Genomic DNA, 27,068 nt, shown 5'->3' with positions numbered 1-27,068 from the left:
CCTCTGCAAAGAGAAAAGGCTTATACAGTATTTGGCTGTGTGCTTGTGATTATTTGTGTGTGTGTGTGTGTGTCTTTGATGTCTCCACGAAGGCTATCTGCTTACCATTTTGTTTTTACTGTAGCTCCCCCATAACCTTGCAAGCATTACATTGTAATATATTCTCTTGACTTTGGTCCTTCCCGGCTACCTCTTATCTGGTCCTCCCCGGCTTCTTTTGGCCTTACTGTGTTAATTTGATTCCTTCAAAAATTATATTTTAAGACAGACTTCTCAGTCTCAAGTATGCTTCTTGCTTTCCTTTGGTTTATCAGGCGAACTTGTTCCTCAAGCAGTTCTCTTATAAAATTTGATACTTTTAAGGTCAGATGCCATTCTGTGTATCCCAATACTTTTATTTGCAAAATAATTCTTATAGTCAGTTTAAGCAGTTAATTCTCTCTCTCTCTCTCTCTCTCTCTCTCTCTCTCTCTCTCTCTCTCTCTCTCTCTCATTGCACACACACACACACACATTTATATATATATATATATATATATATATATATATATATATATATATATATATATATATATATATATATATATATATATATAGTATATATATATATAATATGTATATGTGTGTATACAGAGTGTGTGTGCGTCTATCTCTATTATGTATAAAAATTTATATATATAATGTGTGTGTTTGAAATCACCAGAATATGTGCTGTATACTGATTGATTTTGTTTCTAGTTTTTGAAACATTTTCAAGAGGACTGATACATGTGAGGTATGAGACTGCTGTAATTTAACAGCAGTTCACGAAATTTAAAGGGGTATAAAACAAAAATACAAGTGGTAAACCAGATGTTATATTTCTGCTGGCACTACCTCAGCCATGATCACTAGTGAACTTAGAATATTGTCAGGTGACTAGAGTATTTAAATGGTGGGGAATAACGGCTATGGCAGGGTTAGAAATAGTGATTAGCTTGCTGGTCCAGTGCTTCGGTCATAGTTAGTTCGCACATTGTTCGGATCTGACGCCCTGATCTGTTGAAGCGCTTGCTTGGGACTAGGTGGTAAGATCATATTTCGTCCGTGCAGTTCGATTAGCAACACCCTTTGGTTGATTTATATTCTCATTCTCATTAATGATGAGGGATTCCAGGATCATACGTTGGTACGGACAGTTACTCATAAAAATGGCGTGTTAATACTTTGACCAGTATCCCTCCTACATACTAAAATCCAGTAGGTCTTGGAAGCTTATAATATTGATCGTTTATTCTATGCTCCATTAATCTCTGTGACTGGGATCCACCCATCTCTCAGAGGTAAATTTTCATTGCTCTTATTGTTGGGTATTTTATAAACGCCAGAATCATGTTGTTTTTATTTAATATATTTTCATTAGCGAACTGCCGACGGTTTCAGAATAGTAAAAGATGAGCAGGTTTCTGATTCGCAGTTTTTAGTTACTTTTCTGTTGTTTTCATCATAAGGGAGTATTTTTTCTTTGACTTCCTTTACATATGTTAGGGGCAGATAGCGAAACCAGGCATTTCACGAACTGCTTGGAATTTCAGGCAGATATCGAAATGGACTTAGGAACATTTGATCCCCCAGGGGCTAGTACTAAACACGGCGAAATACATATGAACCCCCCCCCAAGGGGCTAGTACTAAACACGGGGAAACAGTGTTTAGTACTAGCCCCTTGGGGGTCAAATATCCTTGTGCATTTCGCTATTTACCAGAAATTTCAGGCAGTTCGCGAAACGCCTGGTTTCGCTGTCTGCCTGTAAAATATATACCGCTGGTCCACCTAGGCTTGGTCAACTCTCAGGTGAGTTAACGAATTTGAAAGAGAAGGGGCATGGACTGGCAACCTCATCATCATACACGATACATTTTTTGTAATGTATTGGCGTTCGTGGAGTTTCAGGAAGAGAGAAACAAAGAAATCGAATGATTTTCCTCCTTGAAAGATCAAAAAGAGACCGAGAGGAGATAACTTCCAGACAATACTTACGAACTTGATGATAATACCTCGGTAGAGGATGTTGATCTTGGGCTGGGAATGTTGACTGAAGATAATGTTGCCACGAAGATTGCTGGAAAACCAACCAACACTCTGGTGGAATCTTTCCTTGAACGAGCACTTTCATTCGAACATTAATTTGAGATTTGCTGCACAGCGCGTTCGTGAGTTGAGAGAAGTATCGCTATCCGCAAATAACCCAGTGGGTTGATGTGAGGGAAATAATCTTGGATTAAAGATTGTAAAATGTTTTTGTTATATGTCTTCACAACTTGTTTCTTTTTGTTTTTTTTTTTTAAACTTCGTAATATGATAAGGCATAATATCTTTAATCGTTGGAACTTTTGTATTGAGATTCGTATTCTCTGGATTCATAATATCATTTTAAGTTGTCATTTCACATTCTATCTGTATTATAAGTCTTTCTTTTGGCTCTGCATTTTAAAGTAATTTCATTTGAGAATGCACATTAGTTGCTTTTTGGGCGTTAATTTCTCATCTGTGTGTATGAAGTTTCTGTGCATATATTCTTTCCGAGTATTTGTGTAGCATCGCCTCCCAGTTAGCGATAATGCATATTTTACAATGAGATTTTTCGTACCTTGCATCGAATTAACATAACCAAATACCAACCAACCCTCTGCTAACGCAAATGCACCTCCTCGACTAAACGCTTTCATTCCACTCATTGCTATTTTGCTTTATCATTTAAAAGCGTTGATACTGTTTGCTATTGTAAGCTTAACTTTGTAGTTTTTGTTTACAACTGAAGAAAATGAAAGGGAACACTTGAAAGAGGAAGAATCAATGGTGTAAAAGATTACGTATGTAAAAGTTGCTTTATTCTCGAGCTATAAAACTCCCTGATGAAGCCGGCGAATGTAAGCATCCAATCATTGAATACAAAAGAGGATGCTGGAAGCGGCTCCAAAACTCCTCTTCTTCTTCGCCTTGCGACCATGAGAAGAAGGAAAGCCTTTGAGAACTGAATAAATTAAGGAAACAAACATTGCCCTTTAAGAAGGTGATTTTTCCCTTCCTCCAATTTAATTACAACTTAGAAGGTGAAGTCAGGAATTCACGGATGTGGTTGGGCGTTTCCGGACTTGTGCCGACGACGACTTTTCTGAAAACTGGATTTAATTACGTCAGTATCCACTTTTTCTCTCAGTCTGCATTTCGTTTGCTCTCATTATTTCATGGGAACTCTCTTTTTTTTTTCCTTTGGACAAGTAAGTAAATAGTTATATATGATTAAGTTTAGCAGAGATCAATATTTAATCGTAGATTTGTAGTACAGATTAAAACAGAGGGAACATATCTCATTTGCAAATTGATTAAAACTTTGGACTTTTAATTCCGGTGAAACAGGACCTTTTTTTTTTTCAAGAGAGAGAGGAATGAAATAAGAACGTAGTTTTTGCTGTTCCTCTATAACGTCCTGTATTTACAGTCAACTTTTTCGCCATTTTGGTAAATACTGCAATTATGCTGATATGCAGCAAGTCAAATCGGGTGTTAATGACATATACTTTTCTATATTTCATAATATATATATATATATATATATATATATATATATATATATATATATATATATATATATATATATATATATATATATATATATATATATATGTATATGTGTGTGTGTGTGTACATGTATATGTATATATATATATATATACATACATACATACATATATATATATATATATATATATATATATATATATATATATATATATATATATAATGTAATGCAACATGCACCACTGAAAATCCGTAAAATCTGTTTTATGTAAACATCTGCGAGGCACAAGGAAAAGCAAAAGTAAAGGCTTACAAAGCTTCATAGAACGAAGATTAAGGCCATAAACAAGCATTAAACTATAAGTAGACAATGTGCTTTTTTATAATTTCGTAAAGAGGACTTTCTGGTTTAGAAGGACCAGATTTAAGAATTAGAATTTGATCATTAAAAGACCTAATAAAATCACATTCAATAACTGTTATGGTGGTAATGTTATTACAAAATAGTTGCTTTCAGGAGTTTTTAGTCTGTGCATTTATTCCGTATGAATAGCAGAGTGTTATTTAATAACAGCTGCTAGTTCGTTTTTGGATTTTATAACAGTGGCATTTTAACTTTCCCAGATTTCATAACAACAGCAGTAATTTTGAAATTTTGTATTAATATTTAAATAAAAGTAAAATTTTAAGAAAATTGTCTTCATGCCTCGTAATATGTTCACCACTGATTCAAAGTAAGTGGATCACTGAAAAAAATAAAAATAAATTATTCTGGTGTGCATGGCCCCGATCCCCTTTAACCTAGGCTGCTAATAAAAATATTAATGAGATACTGTAATATGGATATGTATGAATTCTGAGCTTCAGTTGGTAATCTTTTGTGAGTTCATGCCTTTGAATTTTGAAAGGTTTCGTTCTTCCGTAATTTAACAGGTGCACATAAAATATGCATCCACTGCCTATATGCTGATATAAACGATTCCTGTAACGAAGGCTTCCTAAGAAGTTATGAAATGATGGTACTTTTCTTTCGTCATCTGTTGCAAAAGAAAGCGGTTTGTATCAGTACATCAGTCAGATTGTTTTTGATCTTTCATTCAGCAGTGATTTTCAGTTTTCAGTCTAAGGGTTTCTTGTAAGGAAAGTGTGCCAGTTAGGGTAGGATTTAAAGAGAAAAAAACCATAGATTATTTAGGTCATTACTTCGAGCGTTGCAGCACGAGCATGATATTACTTATATGTCCTCTAAACATGGAATAGTTTGACACGGTAGACTTATTAAATGTGGTGTCAAAAGTTGAATACCAAAACTTGTAGTAAAGATAGACATGTTTCCACCTCCGAGAGAGGTAGGCGTTATCCAGAAACTATTTAGAAGTTGTACTCAAATTTTCTGGCTCATGGTTTCGTGTTCATTAAAGAAGGTTAAAGGTGTAGGTGCAGACTAGAAGTAAGATACAAGGATGATTGTGGGTTTGTATTTCAATCAGGGGACTGGAGTTTAGCAATTACAGTTTCTCTGTACGTTCCAAAATGAGGGAGAATTGTTAGAACTGCTGTTAGACATTCAGATGATTGACTGAGTCACTGAATTAGGCTAAGCATGAGCATAACTGCCAAGGTCACTGATGCCGTGATAGTAAGTACAAATCAAATGTTACAGAAAATGATGAATGAATGAATACCCCTAACAGTAAGGTTAAAAGGTATGAAGATATTCACCGTAGGGGGTTAGTGCCGTCAGTTCACCTCATGCGGTGCACTATAGGCATTACTAGGGTTTTTTGTAGCGTACCTTGGGCCCCCTAGCTGCAACCCCTTTTATTCCTTTGACTATACCTCCGTTCATATTCTCGTTCTTCCATCTGATTTTCCACCCTCTCCTAACACTTGTTTCATGGTGCAACTGCGAGGTTTTCCTCCAGTTACACCCTTTCAAATCTTTTTACTCTCAATATCCTTTTTAGCGCTGAATGATCTCATAGGTCCCAGCGCTTGGCTTTTTGGCCTAAATTCTGTATTCTATTCTATTCTGTGAAGATATGGTTTTAGAAGTAGAAATTAGTGAATTTATTAAGGAAAAGAACATGGAGAAGAGAGATTGAATTGTTAGTGTAAGGAGAACTATGGATACCGTGCAGTTTGAGTTGGAGAATGGTTGAAAATGAAAGTAGAAATGCGAGCTACTTTGTGGTCGGTAAAAAGGGAAATCGAAAATATGGGTTGATTGACTGGTGTACCTAACTGGCGTAATTATTTTAATGCAGTAACGTGGGAGAAAGAGCACATAACTCAGCTAGAAAATTTTCGTGTAAAAAGCAGATCATTTGTTCCGGTGTCGTAAATTCTTTTGCCTCCCCCCAGTTACTCGACCTGACATTATTGGGAATATATTTATCTCCTATCTGGGGTATTGCTATTTTTGTTTCCCCTCTCGACAGGCAACTCGTGTTATTGACTGCCATGTTCTTACTTCTTTTATAAATACTTTATCAACGCGTTTCCATTCGGGTAATCGGGATTCGTGCATTGCCTGTATATGACTTTAGTACCGTCCACATTTAAAAGCTCTTGTTTTGCGTTCGATTTGCTAACGTTCAGGCTACCTACAGTATGATATATATAAGTAGTAAGAGTCCTTTCTGACCCGAGGTCTCCTTGATCTCAGAATGCAGTTTTTTTCTATTAATGTATCAATTATAGCAATAGAGTGAATGGGACCTCTACCGCAAGAAAGTGGCTTTTCCTTTACGTAAACTTTATTTTGTCTCACCGTTTACTCATGAAGAATAGTGGTTGTGGTCGATAATTGTTGTTCATGATGAATGCCAACATTACGCTTTCTCAGGTTCATTTTTTAGATTCCTTGTGCTATTCATTTTCTAAGACCTTAGTTAAATGCTTGGTGATAATTCCATCATCGCTGCTAAATTTTCTTGGGTATCGGAACGTTCCTTGTTTGGAAGGTTGGTAATAAATGAAGCTTCAGTTGTAACGGATGGTTAGTAGACTGCTTAAGGAAAAACGAGACATAACCATTCTGATTAATTTCCTGTTGTAAATCATTTCAAGGGAGGGAAAGGTTCTTATTAATATTGAGAAAAACGTGTCCTGGCTTTAAAATTCAACTAACATAACCCTGTTGGAAAGTGTTTTGAGAACTTGTCAAATCTTTTCATAGATTGAATGGTGAATATATTTCGTATCTACCCAATTAAGAGAGAGTATAACCGACAGATAAAGAGAGTCGGTTCTGTGTGCTTTTGCGGAGGAAGCGAATAAGCTCTCCTGGGAAACAAAACATCAATGCAGCTTCATCGCCTTACGTATTTGCAGTTCTTGCAGTGATGCCATTTCTTTTTCTTACTCTTTAAATTCATCCCTTGTGTTTCGCCTCTTCTTTCATTTCTTTTTCTCCATCCATCAGTGCACAAGGATTAAAAGTAAATGAGTAATATGCTATTGACCTTCCCCAGTGAACCTAAGAACTCTTGTGATGGAGGAAGTAAAACTGGAAGGTCGGTATATTTTACAAAAGAAACGCGATGGCACCTCCAATCAGAGATGGAGTTGTGACGTACAATGCTTCTACAGTTAGAGAGAAAAAAAAACTAGAGCGTGTGATCAGGAAAGAGACAATGGTTCCGTAACCAGAAAGCTAATTTTCGTCTGCCAGCATTGTGTTTCGAGGCTACTTGTGGGAATGATAATCACTTCCACCCATGAATTTGAAGGAGGAAGTCGTGTGCTTGATAGCTTTAAATGAAATCTTTAATTTGTTTCTGTAATTAGTTTGTTATTTTTCACATCTTTTGAGTATAGATATTATCTGAGAAAAAATGTACTTCCGTGGGTTCAGTGACATACGAGTATCGTTTTTGTTGAGTTTACCAAAACACGCCATTATAAACAGAACATTTATGAACCTAAGTGATCTATTTTTGGACCGCGAAGCGCCCACATCCTGAGTCAAACGTGGTCCAAAGGGTGGACCACCTGGGAGATAAAGGGTTCGTAATGGTAGCAGCTGTATATCAGCACGATTTTAGCTAGAAGAGTTTGTGTTTGCTTAAATTATTTAAAAAGGTGGTGATCATCATTGAGTGAATCATTAAAAATATATATATTTATATATCTCCCATGCTTGCTAACATGACGATTCATAATTATTTATGTGATTTTGTCATGGTAATGGTGTGTCTGTTTGGATGATTAGATTGTCTAAAATGATTCTGAAAATGAGAAAAACACGCAAGTGGTAAAGTAACAGTAGAATGGCGAGCAGACAAACATCGTGCCTTTTGCTCATGGCAGTTTCCTGGATACTCGAGTTTCAGTCAATCCTGGATATTGTACAGGATTATAAAACATAAAGCATTTAGTTTAAAGTTATGTGCAGGAACTGATTGATTAATAATTTGATCTTTTTATTCTGTTTTGTAAACTCACTCACTCTCTCGCGTTTGTGTATTGACTTATGTGAGCAGTTGAAAGAATGAAGTTATTTCTGCGTGTTATAACATGAGTTTTCTAATGCCCAACCGGGTCTTTATTATTCATTAATTATTCATTACACTTTTCCCCTCCTCCCTATATGTATTTACCACTTTTATATTGTTGCATAACTTACCACATAACCAGTACGTGAACTTACTGTCAGAAAAGTTCTCATTGAATTACTCCTAGCTCCGTTATTACCAGATTGTTTTTGATCATTTCTTTTAACTATGACACAACGAAAAACTAGGCTGTTAAAGCAGCATGTTGGAGAGAAGCTTGTATGGAGGTTATTGCGTCATGCAAGTAGCGTAATAGCTTGTCAGCATCGCCAAGCTAAATAAGGAAGCCTCAACATCCCATGACGAGGTCCATGTATTACATCATTGTCTGGCTTGTCATCTGTAGTTCATGGCGATGCAGTGGTGCTCTCCGGCACGAGACTAAACGCTTTTGCAAAACGCTCGGACAGATATAGGTCAGGAGCGCCCTTGAAAGCTTCAATAAACTTCAGTCATGCTCTCTGCAATTTTGTAATGAGGGAAGTTGTCAGAGTACAAGTGAATGTTTATTTCCGAATATTCCCCTCTTTTGTATATTTAGTTCTTGTTTTCGCGTAACTAACAAATGTTAATATTATTTTTGTTTATGTTAAGCAAGTGTTAGTAAGGGAAAAACTCGATGTCATCGTACAGAATTTCATTATTGTGGAAACCTTATTCATAGTTTTTTTATTATCTGCAAATAATTTGCCATTTTCAAAGTTATATGATTACTTTGCTGAAGAAATGTTCTTTTTTCCAGTGTTGTCTTTTGTTTTTACTAATAGCTCGCTTTTACGCATATACTAGTACTGTGTAGTTATATGAAAGAAGAAATATTTTATGGCCACCCACCATACCAGTTTACCATACATCCCATCATGTCCTTTTTCTTTAATCCTTCTAGGCATCGCAACATTTCGAACACTCATTTTTAGTATTTTCTTTTGACTGTTTTTCAACCTGTGTTGACCACTCCCTTCTATTCAAGTTCTATGAATTCACGACGAGCTTGTTGACGTGCGCTGGATCCCGGGGCTGCTGTCTCCCCTACCCTTCCAATCGCCTTCCAACCCCGCCCCGCTGTCTCCCTCACCCTCCCGCTCCCCCTGACTGCCCCGCCCCCACCGGGGTTGGACAAACTGGTTTGCAGGGGGTGGGTGGCTGTGTCACGTCTCTTCTACTGTCACCCGGGGGAGGACAAACAAGATCCACTCGGATTTTATTATTATAAATAATTTTGTGGAAAGGCTGCCTTATCCCTGCCCAATATGATCTCTTTATTTTCTGTATTATCAAAGATATCATGATTGTTGGAGGCAGCAGACAAGCAGTAAGGAAACAAACCCACGCCCCCCTTTAGACTTAATTGTCTTGACAGGCTCCATCTGCATTGTCAACATAAGGGTATCGACCTACAAGTTTTTACAAGGCCCAGATATTTCCTCGACCTTAAGCTTAGTCTTCCTTGGCCAGCTAGCCTGAACCCATTGCACCCGTCGCCTGTTAGCAAACATTTGAACTTTAACCTGGTTCTGATTTTTATTTAAATACAGTTGATTTTAATTTGTTCATGGAATAAAATCATTCAAATTAAGTTTCCGTGAAAATTTACCCGTGCTGGTTAAATCACGTTGCATTTTTGTATTAAACCATCTTCCAACTAGAAACTGGGTCGTAAAATCAACATTGTAATTTGTAGCAGTTGTTAAAATGGCAGCTACTACTCTGAGTCAACTTGGAGCCCCAGACGAAAATAAAAATTCCTGTTGGTATTCCGAACTTTTCCCGTTTTTAGAAATAAGTTTCTCTCGTTAAGAACAGATTTAGAGTGTAATTTTCCAAATGATTGAAGATCGTCCTTGAATGAATCTTCAGTTATGAACGTGCTAAGAGTGAATTACCTATCATTAACTAATGTAAATTATTGTTTGTACACAATTGAAGTTGCAGAGAAGAGGTTGCTGACAAGGCTCCTGAAGGTTAATGAAGAAATATCCTTGGCTGTATAAAACAGGAAGGGGTGGTTGCACAAATTCCCTATGTTCAGCAGTGTCGCTGAAATTGCTGAGACTTCAGATTTTGGTCTTGGTGTTTAAACCAGCGTTCCTCACAACTTAAAATGTGGTTTGAATTGTCTGGCGGCTCAACAGGTCAATGATAGGGGAAGTATCATTTTCCATATATGTAGATCTTGAGAGTAGCCTGAAACAGGAAGAGGAAAACTGAAAGTGACTTCTGTATACCACTAAGAGAATCTGTATAAAAAAGGAAAGATAATCCTCAAAGGCTTAATGATTATATCATTTACTGAGCTCAAATGCCAGGAATTACAATGTTTGTAAACAAACCAAATCATCATTTTTCGAGAGAGAGTCTATACACTGAAGTCCAGTTTCTCCACGAGGCCCTGATGAACACGAAGTTTTGGGCAGAAGTGCTTTCAGGATCCCAGTTGACAAAAAAAACATTAGGCATTTAGAATTATTTAGCCTGAAAGTCCTGGCGTCCTTGAACCTTTGACAACAGCTAAGAAGAAACGATGATATTGACGATACCATAAATATAAATGACAATTTAAATATTATTGAGGGACGTGAAAAAATTTTTGGTGCCTCATCAATAACAGCCGATGTACAAAGAGGTTAGATCAGTGGTTCTCAACCTTTTTAAACAGCCCCCTCTAAAGCTGGTCCTTCCCTCCACGCCCCCTTGCAGTAATGAGGGAAATTCCCTCCCAGGTAGGAAAATAAAAAAAAAAATGTTTGAAACTGTTTCGAGGGACAGGGGAGGAGGTAAATGAACACAAAATGGAGCGAGTCTAACTAGAATGGTAGATGATGGAAACTAACGTTAGAAGGCGATACTTTTCAAGAAATAAACTTCTGAATAGTTTCACTCTTGTTAAGAGACCATATAAGCTGATTTTTACATTTCTCTAGGCCTGGCTCCTGAAAGGATTAGACTTATTTTACGTGGTTGAGAACCACTGGGTTAGATAAACAGCTAAAAGTTCGGGTGAAGTGGGGGAAACAGGTAAAACCAGAATGTTTGACTGCCTTCTCTTTGACAGACCCGAACACTGGAGGTATCATGGATGATGGAAATGAGTACCTTTCTATCAAAATAACCACTCTTCAGTTGAAGAGAAATCTCCATTAGATTGTATCTTGTGGAAGCCCTGTTGGTGAGGAAGGAACGTTTCAGATTAAAGATATTTGAGGAGCGAGTGTTGAGTAGTTTAAATTTCCCCTGTACACCCATCAGATTATTTGGCGTTAGTTCAAGGGGTCTGGATAGCCACCATTCTGTCATCAAGCACCAGGTATATGGGTTGTATTGACATATAGATAAACTGCGTACAAGGTAGGATTAGAAGACACAAGCAGCTGTAAATGAATGGCATGGAAACGGCTTTGCTGCATTCACATCTAATTCAATATTTTTAGCAATTTTCTAAAAATGACTACAACTACATTAAGTAAGTGTAAGGAAATACTGAAGAACAATTGTCTTTAAGGCTATGCTTTTCTTGCAGCTCCCCCTTTCTTATTAGTTAACGAAGGAATAAATCACATTTATGGGAATTCGTCCAGATGCTACCCTTAATTTCCTCTAATTCTCTCTACCTGCATAATTGAGCGGGTGTTCGAAGTCTGCACGTATTACGTTCGCATTATATGCTTGGTTTGAAATTTAATCAGATTTCGACAACTTTTCGGAATTAATGAGTTCTTCGAATTTGAGCCTTAATATTGTTGCACCATTTTTAGTTTCTTGACGCTGTTTTTATGCAAGATAATTGGCATTAGAATTTTACTAGATATTGGCCTTTTGTGGATTATTTATGATGAAAAAGAAGAGCTCTTGTTTTTCTTAGCACGAACCGGTCGAGAGACTTCCGTTCGAATCTGTAAATATCACGCAGCTACAGTAAATAATCTAGTTTTGATTATAGCATTATTACCTCCTTCCTCCCTCCTCATTGCATTCCGTTCTGTTGCTTCTGTTGCTAAAAATTGTTAAATGGAATATTCCTCTTTAACATCGTCTTGGGAGATAACTTAAAATAAGCTTCATCCATTGTACCCCACTTCCGCACGTTTGTGCAGAAAGGTCACTACTGTATATCAACAAAACTTTTTGATGCTCAATTTTTCCATTGTGTTTTTCTTTATAGTAGTTGAAAACTATTCAGTCTCAAGTGTATTCCTCACTGATTTGTTTATGTTTATATATATATATATATATATATATATATATATATATATATATATATATATATATATATATATATATATATATATATATATATATATATATATATATAAAATTTAGTTAGGTTTAAAGGTGTAACAAGAGGAAAACCTCGCAGTTGCACTGTGAAACAATTGCTAGGAGTGTGGAAAGTAAGATGGAAGAGAATATGAACGGAGCTACAGTAAAAGGAATGAAGTGGTTGCAACTAGGAGACGAAGGGACGCTGCAAAGAATCTTAAGTAATGCCTAAAGTACACTGCGCGAGGGGCATTGATGGCACTAACCCCCTGTGGGGTATAATATTGATGGTTACCTTACTTAAATATTTTTATGTAGGGCTTATTATGTTTCATTATGATTTAAAAATATCTTGCCTTGTCTTTAGCAAAAGACGTAATGTTTGTTGTTGCAACACATGACATACAGTGGTTTGCTATTACTTTTTTTCTTAGATTGGTATATACAGTAGATACGATATCTGATTGATCGTTCTTCAGCTACTGGAATCTTTTTCCATAGGCATTTTTATTGATATGCGTCTTTATAAAACCGTCTGAATTAAAGCTTTGTGTGACTTGGAAAGGAATAGAATATGAAATTCAGGCTCAAAGCCAAGCACTGGGACCCGACTTGTGACTGACATCTGCCATCATGAAAGTGGAACCCGTTAATGTCACCGCTGTCACCACAACAGTTTTTGTTGCGTGATGTCGACAGTAATGTCCAGTTTACTTACACTACGATTTTTCTCAATTTTACCGTAATGATTGTCTCTTTCGCTGTCTCCCAGCTTGAGAATGCTGAAACCTTTTCATCCCTTGTCACATTACTTCAGGAAACTGCGCATAGGATTTTTTCATGATAGATTTTCATCGTTTCAGTTACTAATACAATTTCTTCGTATCCTTCCAGGTCGGTTTTGTGGTGGTGGTTTGAGGCTACCGGGCACTATAGTCTCCACTGGGAGTCGGATGCTAGTTACTTATGTCACATCTGTCAACCAGAATGGTCATAAGGGCTTCTCAGCATCCTATGAAGGTTAGTAACGTAGAAGCAGTGTTGTTAGAGCCATGTTAGGCGATATATATATATATATATATATATATATATATATATATATATATATATATATATATATATTATATATATATATATATATATATATATATATTATATATATATATATTATATATATATATATATATATATATATAATTTATGTATTTATATATTATTTTTTATGTGCTCATGCAATTGTAAATCCTCCTATTTAGCACGAGTATCTACCAGCACAGCAGTGGTGGACCATCAAAGGAAGTACACAACCGGAACAAGAATATTACAGTATTCGTGAATTTGAGCTACCTCAGATAGGGAGGCCCATATCACCACAACTCATTTCTTTCTCCAACCAGTCTTTATGGTGAACAAATTTTCAGCTTCCTTGTGTATTGATGTTTCATCCTTAGCCGTTCCATTTTGCCACCATCTTTTTTTTATTGGTGTTAATGTTATTTTGCTTAATTAATCCCCATAGTCATATTCTGTTAGATTATTGGGACATGTCAACATAATTATAGTCTGTTAGATTAGAGCAAGTTTCAATATGATTATAATCTATCAGATCACAGCAAGTATCAAGGGAATGATTTTGTTTTATGGTGGCTTTCTATAAGGAAGAATTTCATGATCAAATCTATGTTGTATTGATTTTGAGTGTTGGAGGCAGGACCCTCAAAGGACTAGTGGGTCCTGGTTAGAGGGAAGTCTGCGATGAAATCATGGTTTCCCTCAGTATTAATATTCAAGTAATTCATGATTCTGAAGAACTCTACTCATTAGGTGCCGATTGGTTGATTTACATCATATAGTACGCTGAAAAGACCTAGTTTGCTAAAATACTTACTAAACAGTTAAAATCACATTAAAAAACATAATTTAGACACACTGTACAAACTTACAAGCTCGCCACTCTAGATGCCTATCAAAGCCTGGTAAGAAGTGGCCATCAGAATATAACATTTATGCTTTATGAAATCAGCTTCAGTGAAGTAAAAAACCAGCAAATGTCACTTTAAAACGATTGTGGCCAGTGACTCAGAAAGAAACTATGCATAAGCAGAATGTGGTCTATTTACAAGTAAGAAACTTTACATACACAGAATATGGTCTATTTATAAGAGATTCTCTCAGATCTTGTTTCATGATGTTTGCCCAATAGATCTGTACTTACAGACTTAACGCGCAGTGCCTTTAGTTTATTTCTGTCTTATTCCCAATAAGAAAAAGATCTGAACTGAAATCCCTCATCAGGTTACTACTTTTTATGGAGCCAATATGGAGACATCTATTACTGGTATTGCTACATCTCCCTCTCGAATAACAAATCCCAAAATAGTGACTAGACATTAAGTCTTCATAAACAGTGAAGAGGGTTGTTGGTTTCTACCGGTAGATCCAGATGGCACATTACTTAAAGGATCAGTAGTCTTTTGTCTGGAAGACATGATCGTTGCGGCCATTCAAAACCACAAATATTAGCATGATATGACTGATGGGTCTGTATGAAAAAACTGGCTTTATGCTTTGAAACCCGTTAGTGGTAGTTAAGGATATTAAATTTTTCTACAGTTGGTTCACATCATTTTCCTTTTCTTTGTCAATGTGGCTGGTGACATATACAAATTGTCATTTATCAAAGCTTTGACAACTGCTAGAATCATGAATATAACACTTGAAGTAGGAAAGGTTGACGGATTTGGTGACAGAACATCTTTGGACAAAAGGATTTCACAGACAGAAATGTCTGCAGTGACAAAAAAATTCACACAGGTTGACTTCAAGCTGTCATCTTAATGTTGGAATGAGACTTAAAGGCTAGTTAGTTTTTATAAATTGAATACTAGAAACACCAAAAGACATCTCAAATTGGTTACTTTTCAGTAGCCATTTCAGAAGTCCAGAGGGATCTTCAGTAATGACATTGCCTTCCAGAACTTGAGAGTAGGAGGCCCTCTTTTTCCTCCTCCTCAAGAGGTTAGCTTGTTTACAGATATCTGTAACCAGGGATGGCACACTGACCTGTTAGATTTTCAGGCATCAGGCTCAGGGGAGTAATCATCATAACCATTTCAGCATGGCATCTTATGATAATAGATATGCAGAGGCAACTGGACACCTGCCTTACTGTGTGGGTAAGTACGCATACCTTCTCATTGTTTGTCAACCATACCATTCCTGATTCCCTGCTACACTCAGGAGGGATGTGTTTATTACTGTTCTCTTTTCAGGTGACCCTGTGGGTTCCATGATTTTTTTAGGTGTCAAACCAGCTCAACTTCTTGCCACCCATGTTGTTATTTAGGCTATGTTAAAAGTAGTATGCACCATCCTGCCAGGAGCAGATATCCTTTCTCTTCTATTGAGAAATTGAATGTTTGGAATTAACTCAGACGTGAATAGGATATGTTAAAATCTGTGGGTTTGTACTGAAAGAATCAATTTTTTAAATTACGTTTCTAATACTGTATGCATGACAACGCCAAGTCAATGTCAGAAGGTACAATGCCTGCTTAATATCTCATTTTTTAATGGGGTACAGTTCTTGCTTAATATATTTAATTTTTTCAGGAGATATAGTACTCGCTTAACATCGTCTATTTTTGGCAGTAATATTAACATTATTTTCCTTTTTAATTTTGTGTTTATTTTGGGCCTGTGTATATTGTTCTGAAGATGCCTCCTTGTCTTAACAGTCCAGTAATTGTTAGATCATTCACTGCATACGGTTTCTGTAAAAGAATGTTTCTTGATCAAAAAGTATCTTTTCTAATTAGTTTGATTTTTATAGCTGTGTGTGGTGGTGAACTATCAATGGAGCAGGGTCATTTAGAAAGCCCTAATTATCCAGATGACTACCGTCCCAACAAAGAATGCATTTGGAAAATTACTGTCCCTTCAGGCTATCAAGTAGCTCTGAGGTTCCATTCTTTTGAGGTAAGTAGAAGTTTCAGCCATGCAGCATATTCGGTTATATGCCTGTTTGATGATTGAGGGTGAAACTGTTTACAGTTTTTCTGTAACACTCCTTATTAATGGACTGTTTTTTGCTGCACTGAACACCATAACTTAAATTATTGAATTATACACTACATAATACAGTCTGTAAGAAATATTTCTCTCATTTCAGTTCATGTAATGACTCGGTAATCATCAAAGATGTGAATGGTCTCCTTGTAAGGTCGATTTGACTATTAGATTTTCCTTCAAAAATCTTTGAACCCATAATGTTATTTCATCCTTAGTTGTGTGACAAATTTAGCATCTGCCATTCCTAATTTAAATTTCAAGCTGCTGTTTATCGATCTTGACTACATTTTATACTTGTGTGTGTAACTCTTATTTAACTGTTTTCTTAAACTTCCATTCTTAGTACACATCACTTGATTTTTTCTATATATCTCTGACTTTTGGGGGGTTCCACCTACGGTGTTTGTTGTGTTCCAGGGTAGACAGTACTAAAAGTTCCTTGCCATATCCCTTCAGCCCCAGCTACATTGCTCTGCATTGTACCTTTCATTCATTCACCGTAGTCCCTTCTCACTTAGCTGTCTTATTTTTTTAACTGTACCTTGTTGCATTTTCAAGTTTTGTTTACAAACAGATGCATCAGGCAAAACCTGTTAAAGTCTAGAATAGAAAATTATTAGAAAATTTTTTAACAATAGTTCTCCTTCTCTCTTTCCTTATGTTGTGACAAGAATACTCGTTCACTAATGAGAAGTCTTGATTCAGTTCCTAGGCAATGAAAGAACAATTTTGTGCACTTCCCTGGACCTGTTGTCACTCAGTTGACTTTAGTCATAATTAGCAATTTTTCAGTTTGACTTGTATGGGTTGTCATTTGTGTTGGTTCGAGTGAAAAACAACTAGGCACAGGGGAGAACTTTGTGGTAATTCCTGCATTGCAGGGTGTAGAACCATTCTTCAGGTATTGTGTGTGTGCCACATTTTCTTATACATTATTCCTCATTATTAGTTGTGTGCATTTAAGACAAACCCATTAGAGGGTGCTGTATGATAGCCAAATCTGTTGTATACTAACTCCACACGTCCCAATAGAAGCTATAAAGTTCTGCACCTAACTTTAGCATTTTAGTGTGTTTGTAACTTTATTTGTGGAGTACGCCCTGATGAAACCAGAAACTAGGAATGCATCAGGGTTCCTCAGAGTGCTACTGGCATTTGCATTCCCTGAATTTTGTTTATCAAGTATTTTACTCGTAAATCATTATTACACTTCATTTATTTCCAGAAAGGAATAGTTTTACTGGGTTTAATGTTACATGTCTCATTTTGTATGCGTTGGTTTTGTTTTGCTGGCCTAGAAAGTTACTTTTCCTTATACAAAAGTAAAATGTGAAATCTGTAAAAGAACTACCCGAAAAAATAAAAAAAATTTTGGGACAGGCCACTTATTTTATATCCTCTACTGTGTGGCTGTTTGTGTATATGTGTGTACAATCAAATTGTGTGTGTGTGTCACAAATTTAATCTCACCTTCTCTATCCTTGTGTTTTATTTATCTTCATCTTTAACAATGTTTTTCTTTCTCCTGTAAACTGTATAAAAAAGCATAATCCATCAAACCCATGTCTTTACAACCTTTTTTATATCCAGACATAGGGCATTTTATTGAGCTGTACAATCACATTGAATAATTCCATCAACTCCTGGTGCCTTTCCATACTCCAACATTGGAATTGCTCATATTCCATCCTCTGCAGTCACTACCACAAACTTTCTCAAATTTAGATTAGTACCTTTTATCTTACATCATTCAGGTCTGCCTGTCATCCACATGCAGCCACCTGGAATGTTCATCCTATAGGCAGAGGACTGTTTTCTCTTCATACAGCATGTCTCCAATTTTGCCTTTTATTCCAAGATCTCCACATATACTGTGCATCCCCCAATCCATTTTCTTTATGCAATTCAGCATAAATGGAAATTTAAATTAAAAATTCTTCATTTTTCAAGGTTTAAAAATCATATATTTACAATTGCATAACACCTTCCATCCACAGATTTTGACATTCATTTTTTAATTATCAGCCCTCAACTGACTTACTAGTCAGCTTTGCACAATATTATAAATTTAGTTATCAGCAACTTACATCACCAAGAAAGTACATGCAATTGTTTGGGATTTAAATTATGAAATTTTGCAATTGTATCTTCATATACTATATCATTGACAGATTCACAAAATGTCTGCCAGTTTTGCCCTGTTTAATATATTTTCTTATATTAATCTAAATTTCACTTTCACCACTTTAAAATCAAGTGTCATATGCCTCCAAGTCTTCCTTAGAATTATTTTTGATAAATTAAAATGTACACAAGCTACCTTTGAGAGGATAATTATAGGGACATGCAAGTTATTAGAGCATCTGTATGAGGGTGAACACTTACAAATTACCAGATTAATTAAGTAAACATTATGCTTTTGTTAAGAAGGCTGCATTATTAGATGAAATTTAGAAGAGTACAGAATCATAGTTTTAAAACATTACTAAGAACAAATCTGTTGTAAACAGTTTTCAGAGAACACAAGTCATTTTCATTGCTGATTTTGTGTAGACATTCTGTGTTAATAATGAATGGGCTCCTATTAATTCTGAGATGCATAGTGGTACTTTCACTGTGTTGTGTTAGGTCTTCAAATTTCATTCAAAGCATTACTGAATAAATTTTTGTTTGTTAATGCTGTGTCTTAAATATTGTGTGATGTATTTTGTAGTGAACAAAGATTATCAAATATATACACTATTATGATCTCTTGCATTGAAAAGTGAGATTTTTTTCGTGTTGCTATTCAGTTGGTTTTTGTAAGGACAGCTAATTGCATGACATTATAATGTTTGTCAGGATATTATTTTCAGTTCACAAACTTTGTTTTTATAGCCTACAGTAATATTTCCTTTTCAATAAATGTGTAACACTGATTACAAATTTCATAATCCAAATGTCCACAGATTGAGAACCATGACGATTGCGTTTACGATTATTTAGATGTTCGTGATGGACATGAGGAAAACTCTACATTAATTGGAGTTTTTTGCGGATATAAGAAGCCAAACGATATAAAGTCTACTTCAAATAAAATGAGAATAAAATTTGTAACGGATGGATCTGTGCAGAAAGCTGGTTTTTCTGCAACATTTATGAAAGGTAATTCCATCTTGAATACATTTAGTTATAAAAATTATCTGATATTAATTAAAAAATCTTCACTTAAAAGGTTTGTCTAACAGTAGTTTCAGTAAAGCACATTTTATAAGGTAAAAAAAAAGTACAGCTTAATGCTGTTTCATTCTTCACTTTAACTTCATTTTAAAACTAGGCCTACAGGAAGGTAGTATTCAGTATACTGTATAAATATATTAAGAACTGAATAATCCAGCACATTTTATTTTATTACAGAATATGATGAATGTTCAAGTTTAGACCATGGATGTGAGCACAACTGTATAAATCAGCTAGGAGGATATGAATGTAGTTGTAAGATAGGATATGAACTTCATTCAGATGGTAAACGTTGTGAAGGTCAGTAGTTAAGTAGATTATCATATTTTGAGCTCTAAGACATATATTTTTCTTAAAATATTCTTTAAAGCATATACAGTACATGATACAGTGTACTGTACAGTACTAGATGAATATAATTGATTTTTCTGTATACTTGCAAATGTTAATTTACTAAGGCACAAATGACATTTCAAATAAGCGTCCAGCACCTCACATTTAAACAGCAAAAGATTTGTATTGCTGCACACAAAAGACTGAAAAATATTGTACTGTATATTTTGATTTGGTGCAACTTGAGGTACTATGCATGTTGGAATGTCTTTGTAAATTTTATTTTTAAAATGCTATACCTGTATAACTTGCACTCAGAGCTGATGATAGTTGGTTTTAGAGTGTTATATTTTCTGTTGTATATTTGCAGATGCATGTGGGGGAAAAATTGAAAATCCAAATGGAACAATAACAAGTCCTTCTTTTCCCGATTTGTATCCTGTGAACAAGAATTGCATTTGGGAAATTATAGCACCACCTCAGTATCGAATCACATTAAACTTCACACATTTCGATCTTGAGGGTAATAATGTAAGTTTAAATTGCAAAACCCTGTTATTATTGATAAGTACTGTTTAATAGTTTAACCAGAACACCCATTAAGAGATTCTTTTGACTCCATTGGCAAGCCCAAATGATTTGTATTTAAGTATACACACACATAATGTAAACATATTGCTTTTGCACACGTTTATGTATATAAATTAGTTTCTTAAACCTTTATTAGTAAATAAATTGTAAATACTGTACTGTATTGAAGACTGGTAAAATTTATGTAAAAGGTTTACTTACAGTGTCATTTGCTGTAGTTTGCGATTAAGACAGTCACAGTGTTAACAAAGTACCAGATAAGTTATTCTCTGGTTTTGCATACTTTTTTTTATACAGTACTGTTGACTGATAAAGAATTGATTGCTTATACAGTACAATATCCAGTACTCCTTAACCAAAATCATTACCCCTCAGATCATTTACCTAAGGAATTTTTTCAATTCACTTTACATCTCTCAACTTACTAACTCAAGAATAGCTTCAACTTTTGACTGAGATATGATCAGTGGCTGGTAAATGACATTAATACTGCTTGTATTGTTGTTATCAGTATTTTGAGGTTTCCCTACCCCACTTGCATTGGGCACCAATGCGTGCAATTTAAATTTGTGATCTTATGACATACTGCTCGAAATCATGTTTATCAATACTCTGATCTTGTTTCAGTGTGGAATACCCTTTCTCTCTCTTTCCCCCATCCTCAAATTGCATTATGAATGGCAAATTAAAAAAAATTTGCTTAAGGTATTAATTTCCATTATTTTTGTTCTAGCAAGACTGTGAGTATGACAGTGTGGACATCCGAAGTAAACTAGGAGTCTCAGAAATGAGGAAGCATGGTGTATTTTGTGGGCAGAGGTTACCATCTGTCATAACTTCAGAGGGAAATAGTCTTCGCATTGAATTCACTTCTGATAACTCGGTGCAGAAAAGTGGATTTGCTGCAGTATATTTCACTGGTATGTAACTAGAGGTTTATGCCTGTTGATCATAATATGAAAACTATTCTTGATACAGTAGGAGAGAGGAAACTCTGATTGTCTTGTAAGTCCACAACAAAATCTATCTTTTCTGTATCCTCAGGACTATGGTTGCCCCGAAAAGTTAAAAATTCTGAATGATTAGGTCACCTAACCCCTCAGTTCCTATCATGTTTAGTTGATGCATTATAAGCAGTCACCACTAATATCATGACCCAAGTATAATATTGGAGTAAAATGTCCATATACTTCCTCCGTTTAAAAAGCATTGAAAAGGAAAACACTTCAACTTATAACTTAATATATTTTAATTCTGCTTCTGTATTTACGTATTTGCAAAAGTTGCCTTGAGGCTAATGTAAGATCAGTAAAGGATCCAGGGCAGTGGAATGGAATGGAATGGAATATAGAAGTTGGGCCAAAGGCCAAGTTTGGGACATATGAGGTCATTCAGCGCTGAAAGGGAAATTGAGAGTAGAAAGGACTGAAAGGTGTAGCAGGAGAATCTCAGTTGCACAATGAAACAATTGTTAGGAGAGGTTGGATAAATTGGATAACAAGATGGAAGAAAGAGAATATGAATGGAGGTACAGTAAAAGGAATGAAAGGGGTTGCAGCTATGGGCTGAAGGTACACTGCCAAGAACCTAAAGCAGTGCAGAGCAGTGGAGGCCCAGCTACAGGCTCTGGATTAACAACCCTCTGGCTCATGGCCATCAGTCTCGAAGGGCTTGGGCTTGTTAATAATAAGAGCTGGTGGTTATCAACAAGTCTCAAACTCAGGGCCATCCAGGCTACAGAGAAGGTGAGAGAGACTGCATAGTGCTTAGCAATAGACTATATGACCAACGAAGGAGATCATGAGTTCCTCCAGGTGATGGGGAGGGAGGAAAAGATGAGGATGCCGATGTTCTACCACTTTCCTAAACAGGTCATAAATGTTGTCCAGTTTAATGGAGGCTGCTTTCTTTCCTTGGAAGGCCCTTTGTCCCATGTAGGAATGCATGACTTTCAGGCTTTTGAAATGAGAAAATCTCTAGAACTTGCATTGTGCCATAAATCTAGTGCAGTTTCATGTCTCATAATTGTCCTTCCTCTTCTTTGTCTTTGCTTCTGTTCTCCCTCTTTCTTTAGTGCATAAGGGTGGGTCACACACCCCGAGACCTATCATACATCATCACCTAATTGCGCCCAGTCTATAGGATCCTTGGCTGTCAGCTTGCTTAGGACATTGGGGTTGAAGCTAATAGACTGTTGGATGTTCTTGTGATCACTTGATATCCTGTCCCCAAAGTGTGTAAATTCTTCATGGTACATAGCTGGGCACATATTTTGCCATGCCTTGTGTAAAGTTGACCTTCTGTTAATGTCCTTAATTTCTTAAATTTTCTTATAAACAGTTTCAGTTCATGAGTCCTGTAGTATTAGCACAAACTAATACTGTCACTCATTCTTTGTTCCTCTTGAAAACTTATCTTGCCAGAGTTCTTTCCAGTGTGGCCCTATAAAACAGGTCTATCTCATATATGAAGTATGTGCTAATGGTCTCACCAGTCTTCAGCAGTATTATCGTTGACATACTGTACTTGTATTCACCATTAATGCTTGTTTTAACGTTCCGATTCTTTGATAAGTATTTACATCTACCCATATGAGAAGGCACAAGGGTCCATGATCTTCATGTCTTGATTAGATAGATAGATTTATAGATTTTAGGTAAATATGCCAAGCAATGGGGCAACTTAGGCCATTGAGCACTTACAATCTGATATTATAAATCTAGCTAAAATTCATGCAAAACTATAAATTAAGATAAGAATTAAGTAAACAAGTCTGTAAAATCTGATATTTTGAAATGTCAATTTTTTTAAAATTTAAAACATCAATTTTTTTTTTTAAAACATCAGTTTTTTGACATCGCAATTATCGTCAAGTACCTCACTCATGGATATGCCATACAGTAAAGTAGCTCTCCTTTCTTGGGTAAAGCCTGGGCAATCAGTTAAAAAATGCTTTACTGTTAAAACTTCTTGATAGGGACTGCAGATTTGGGCCTGTCTCCTTTCTCCACTTTGCATTAGGTATCTATGCATAGCATGAATATGTCCTATATTCAGCCTTGTTAAAATAATGCTAGTCCTCCAATCTGGATGATTTGATCTCTTACCTAAAGGTCAAATAGCCTTCAGCTTCCTATTACCAGTTGTGTTATTCCAAATAATTTACTGTACCACTTCCTACTTGTGTAAATGTGAATAATTTACTTAAAATCAGAGGGTGGGAAGTTTGCAAGTGCCTGATTATGTACGTAATCTTATCGATTCTTTAGCTGCCTTATCGGCTCTCTCATTGCCATCTATACCCATGAACAGGTACCCAACAAAAGCTCACCCTGATACTCTTATGGAAGTACAGGAGGGCCAGTCATTCTGTACTTCTTGTACTCAGTGTGAAGTAGTGAAAGGGCATCAACTGTTTTAATGAGGATAAAAGACTTACGTCAGAATAATGATAAAGCTGCCATTAATCTTTCCTTTATTAAAAACATATTTTACAGCTTCTAGCATGCCATATAACTCATCCACGAATATCAAGCAGGAAGGGGTAATTTCTTTATGATTGTATAATTTCCTATTACTACTGCACAGCCAAACTCCATCCTCCAGCTTAGGGCCATCAGAAGATATGTATGCTCTGCCCTTTGTGTTGGAGGGAATGCTGAAGAAATTCCCTTCTAATTTCTTCATTGGAAATAGGCTTCTTCCCTCCCATGACTGAGGGTTTACACCAAGGTGGAGAATTAAGGTATGCAACCTGCATTCTCTCTCAAGTCTTGCCTCCAGAGGTTTGGGTAGTTGAGGTCTATTTGCTGCCCAATCTACTGGTGCTTTCACATACTTATAATCTGGGTTGCTGTTGGAAGTTAAGGATTTGGATGCATACCTTAGCTTAGTTTTTCCCTGCAGATTGAAAGGGGGCGGTAAGCCCAAGTCTACATATATATACTAGCTACAGGGGAAGTGCTGTATGCTCCTGTACATATCTGTAGTCCGGAATTATGTACAACATCTAATTTTTCCAAGTTAGTTTTACGGGAAGATCCATAAATTTGACAGGCATAATCCATCTTGCTTAAGCATAAAGATAGACTATAAAGCTTAACAATATATTCAGTGACTGTGTAACCATGTTGGCGAGATCATTTATATGAGGACCAAAGGTTTCTTATCAAATATCACCCCCAAGAAATTTAACTTCATCTTCTATGTTAAAACATTCTTTTAAGAAGAGGGTTGGTATCTCCTCTCTTTTTCTAGTTCATTTGATTTTAAGAAGAGGGTTGGTATCTCTCTTTTTCTAGTTCATTTGAATCTGATGACTTTTATTTTATGAGGTGAAAACCTAAATCCCTAGCAGCTGCCCACTTGGAAGCTGCGTTTATTGCAGCCTGAGCCTTCCTGCAGGCTTTCTGCAGCAGAAGATATCAAAGTCATCTATAAATAATGATCCTTGGAACCCAGTTGGTAGGTGATCCATCAGACTGTTGACTGCTATTGCAAATAAGGTAACACTTACCGGCTACCTTGAGGGGACACCTTCTTCATGTATATAAGAAGAGGAAAATGAGGGTACATTGCAGACTTTTAGGTAGCGTTCTGATAGAAAATCCTTAATGAAATATAATACATAGTGCCTCCAATGCCCAAGAAGCCAACTGCTTCAGAATACCATCCCTCCAAGTGGTATCGTAAGCTTTCTCCATAACATGAAAGACTCCATTGACCTGATTCTGGGTGGCAAAAGCATTCTGGATCTCCCTAGATAACATTAATAGTAGGTCTATAGTACTTCTTTCTTATTGCCTATTAGATAAAAGCAATTTTGTTTCTAGATACAGTACCAGACCAATATGCTGTTCACCATTCTTTCAAATAGCTTACATACGCAGCTTGTAAGAGCTATAAGCCTGTAAATTCCGAGTTAGTTATGGGTTCTTGCCAGACTTAAGGCTAGGGACTTCAATTGTTTTCCAAGACTTCGGAGAGGTATGGAATTTCCAAAGATCATTAAGGGTATCCAAGAGGAAGCCCCTCCTGGTCTCTGGAAGATGCTTTTAACATTTCATACCTTATATCTTCCTCCCCCAAGGGACGTTGATGAGGAGTTTCAGCATCTCGTCCATGGTGAAAGGTACATTGAAAGCCTTTGTATTTTTGAACTGAGGTGGAACTGTTGATGTAGAATTTCAGATTTGCTGAAATTCAGGAGAGAGTACTGTGTTGCACTAGGTACTTTGGCAAAGTGCTTGCCAAACATCTCTGCCACTTCTTTAGGATCAGATATACAGTAGACCCTTGACTCACGAACACAATCCGTTCCTAGACCTTGGTCGTGTCGAAATTGTTCGTGACTGGAGCTAATCTCCCCATAAGGTTTAATGGGAATAATATTAATTGGTTCTCGACCCCTCATTGAACCAATATATATTATGTATATTTTGCCTTATTTTACACAGATAATGTAAAAGTCAGTGTAAAAAACCTTAATATATCTAATAATATAATTTAAAATGGTAAACTAACACTATAAAAACATTTGTAAAGTGAACACTTACTATGACTGGCAAGACTTCTGGCTTGACGGACAAGAGAAGAGGAGGGTGGTGGGTGGGGAGGAGGTTATTGTGTGGAAGGAGACCCTCCCCATCCAGGTCAGGGGAGATCTCGTTCCAGAGATTCAACTCTTCTAGGTTTTTTGGTGAACTTTTAATCACAAACTTATCCAATGTCTGTTGCCTTTTCCTTCCTTGCATAACTCTTCAGAAATGGCTCATTAAATTTTCATTGAGCATATTCACGATCCTGTTCGTAACAATTTTGTCCGGATGATACAATTCAAGGAAGCACTGGACATCATTCCACTTTTCCAATGCGGCTTTTATCACATCACTGCTGACATCTGTAACTTCCTCCTCATCCTCCTCTTCGTCAGTTGATTGCTCCCGAGCAAGTTGCTCCTGCTGCTCTTTGTGGAGTTGAACAAGTTCGTCCGCAGTCAAATCTTCTGAATGTTCAGCGACCAATTCTTCAACATCTTCGTCGTTGACTTGTAGACCCATACTGTTGCCCATGGACACAATTTCTTGCACAATCTCTGCATCGAAGCCCTCAAAGTCACGGACAGTTACGCACTGGGGCCAAAGTTTCCGCCATGCAGAATTTAATGTGATACGTAACTTCAGTCCATGCGTTATCAATGAGGGTTATGCAGTGAAAAACATTAAAGTACTTCTTCCAAAATTCTTTTAAGGTTAATTTTGTCTCTTCAGTTACATGGAAGCATCTGGAGAAGAGCGCCTTCGTATATAATTTCTTAAAATTGCTAATGACTTGTTGGTCCATGGGCTGGAGAACAGAGGTCGTGTTGGGTGGAAGGAACTTGAACTGAATGAAGTCATGTTCACTGCAGTCAGCCAAGTACGAAGGGTGTGCGGGGCATTATCCATGATCAGAAGGCACCGCAGGGCAGCTTGTTCT

The 27,068-nt window shown here is 36.4% G+C and overlaps 1 protein-coding gene across 1 annotated transcript in view; it reads left to right on the top strand.

The window, feature by feature from the left end:
• The window catches only part of LOC136852535 (tolloid-like protein 2), an 886,642-nt gene that overhangs the window by 820,981 nt on the left and 38,593 nt on the right, over window positions 1-27,068 (top strand). Inside the window, exons 8-13 of the mRNA XM_067127262.1 lie at window positions 13,272-13,397; window positions 16,210-16,355; window positions 19,397-19,592; window positions 19,845-19,967; window positions 20,371-20,531; window positions 21,325-21,511. Coding sequence (XP_066983363.1) covers window positions 13,272-13,397; window positions 16,210-16,355; window positions 19,397-19,592; window positions 19,845-19,967; window positions 20,371-20,531; window positions 21,325-21,511 — 939 coding nt within the window. The remainder of the gene's footprint in view (window positions 1-13,271; window positions 13,398-16,209; window positions 16,356-19,396; window positions 19,593-19,844; window positions 19,968-20,370; window positions 20,532-21,324; window positions 21,512-27,068) is intronic.

This window comes from Macrobrachium rosenbergii, chromosome 25 (genome assembly GCF_040412425.1).
Source record: "Macrobrachium rosenbergii isolate ZJJX-2024 chromosome 25, ASM4041242v1, whole genome shotgun sequence".
Lineage (NCBI taxonomy): Eukaryota > Metazoa > Arthropoda > Malacostraca > Decapoda > Palaemonidae > Macrobrachium > Macrobrachium rosenbergii.
This window is presented reverse-complemented; position numbering and strand designations above follow the sequence as displayed.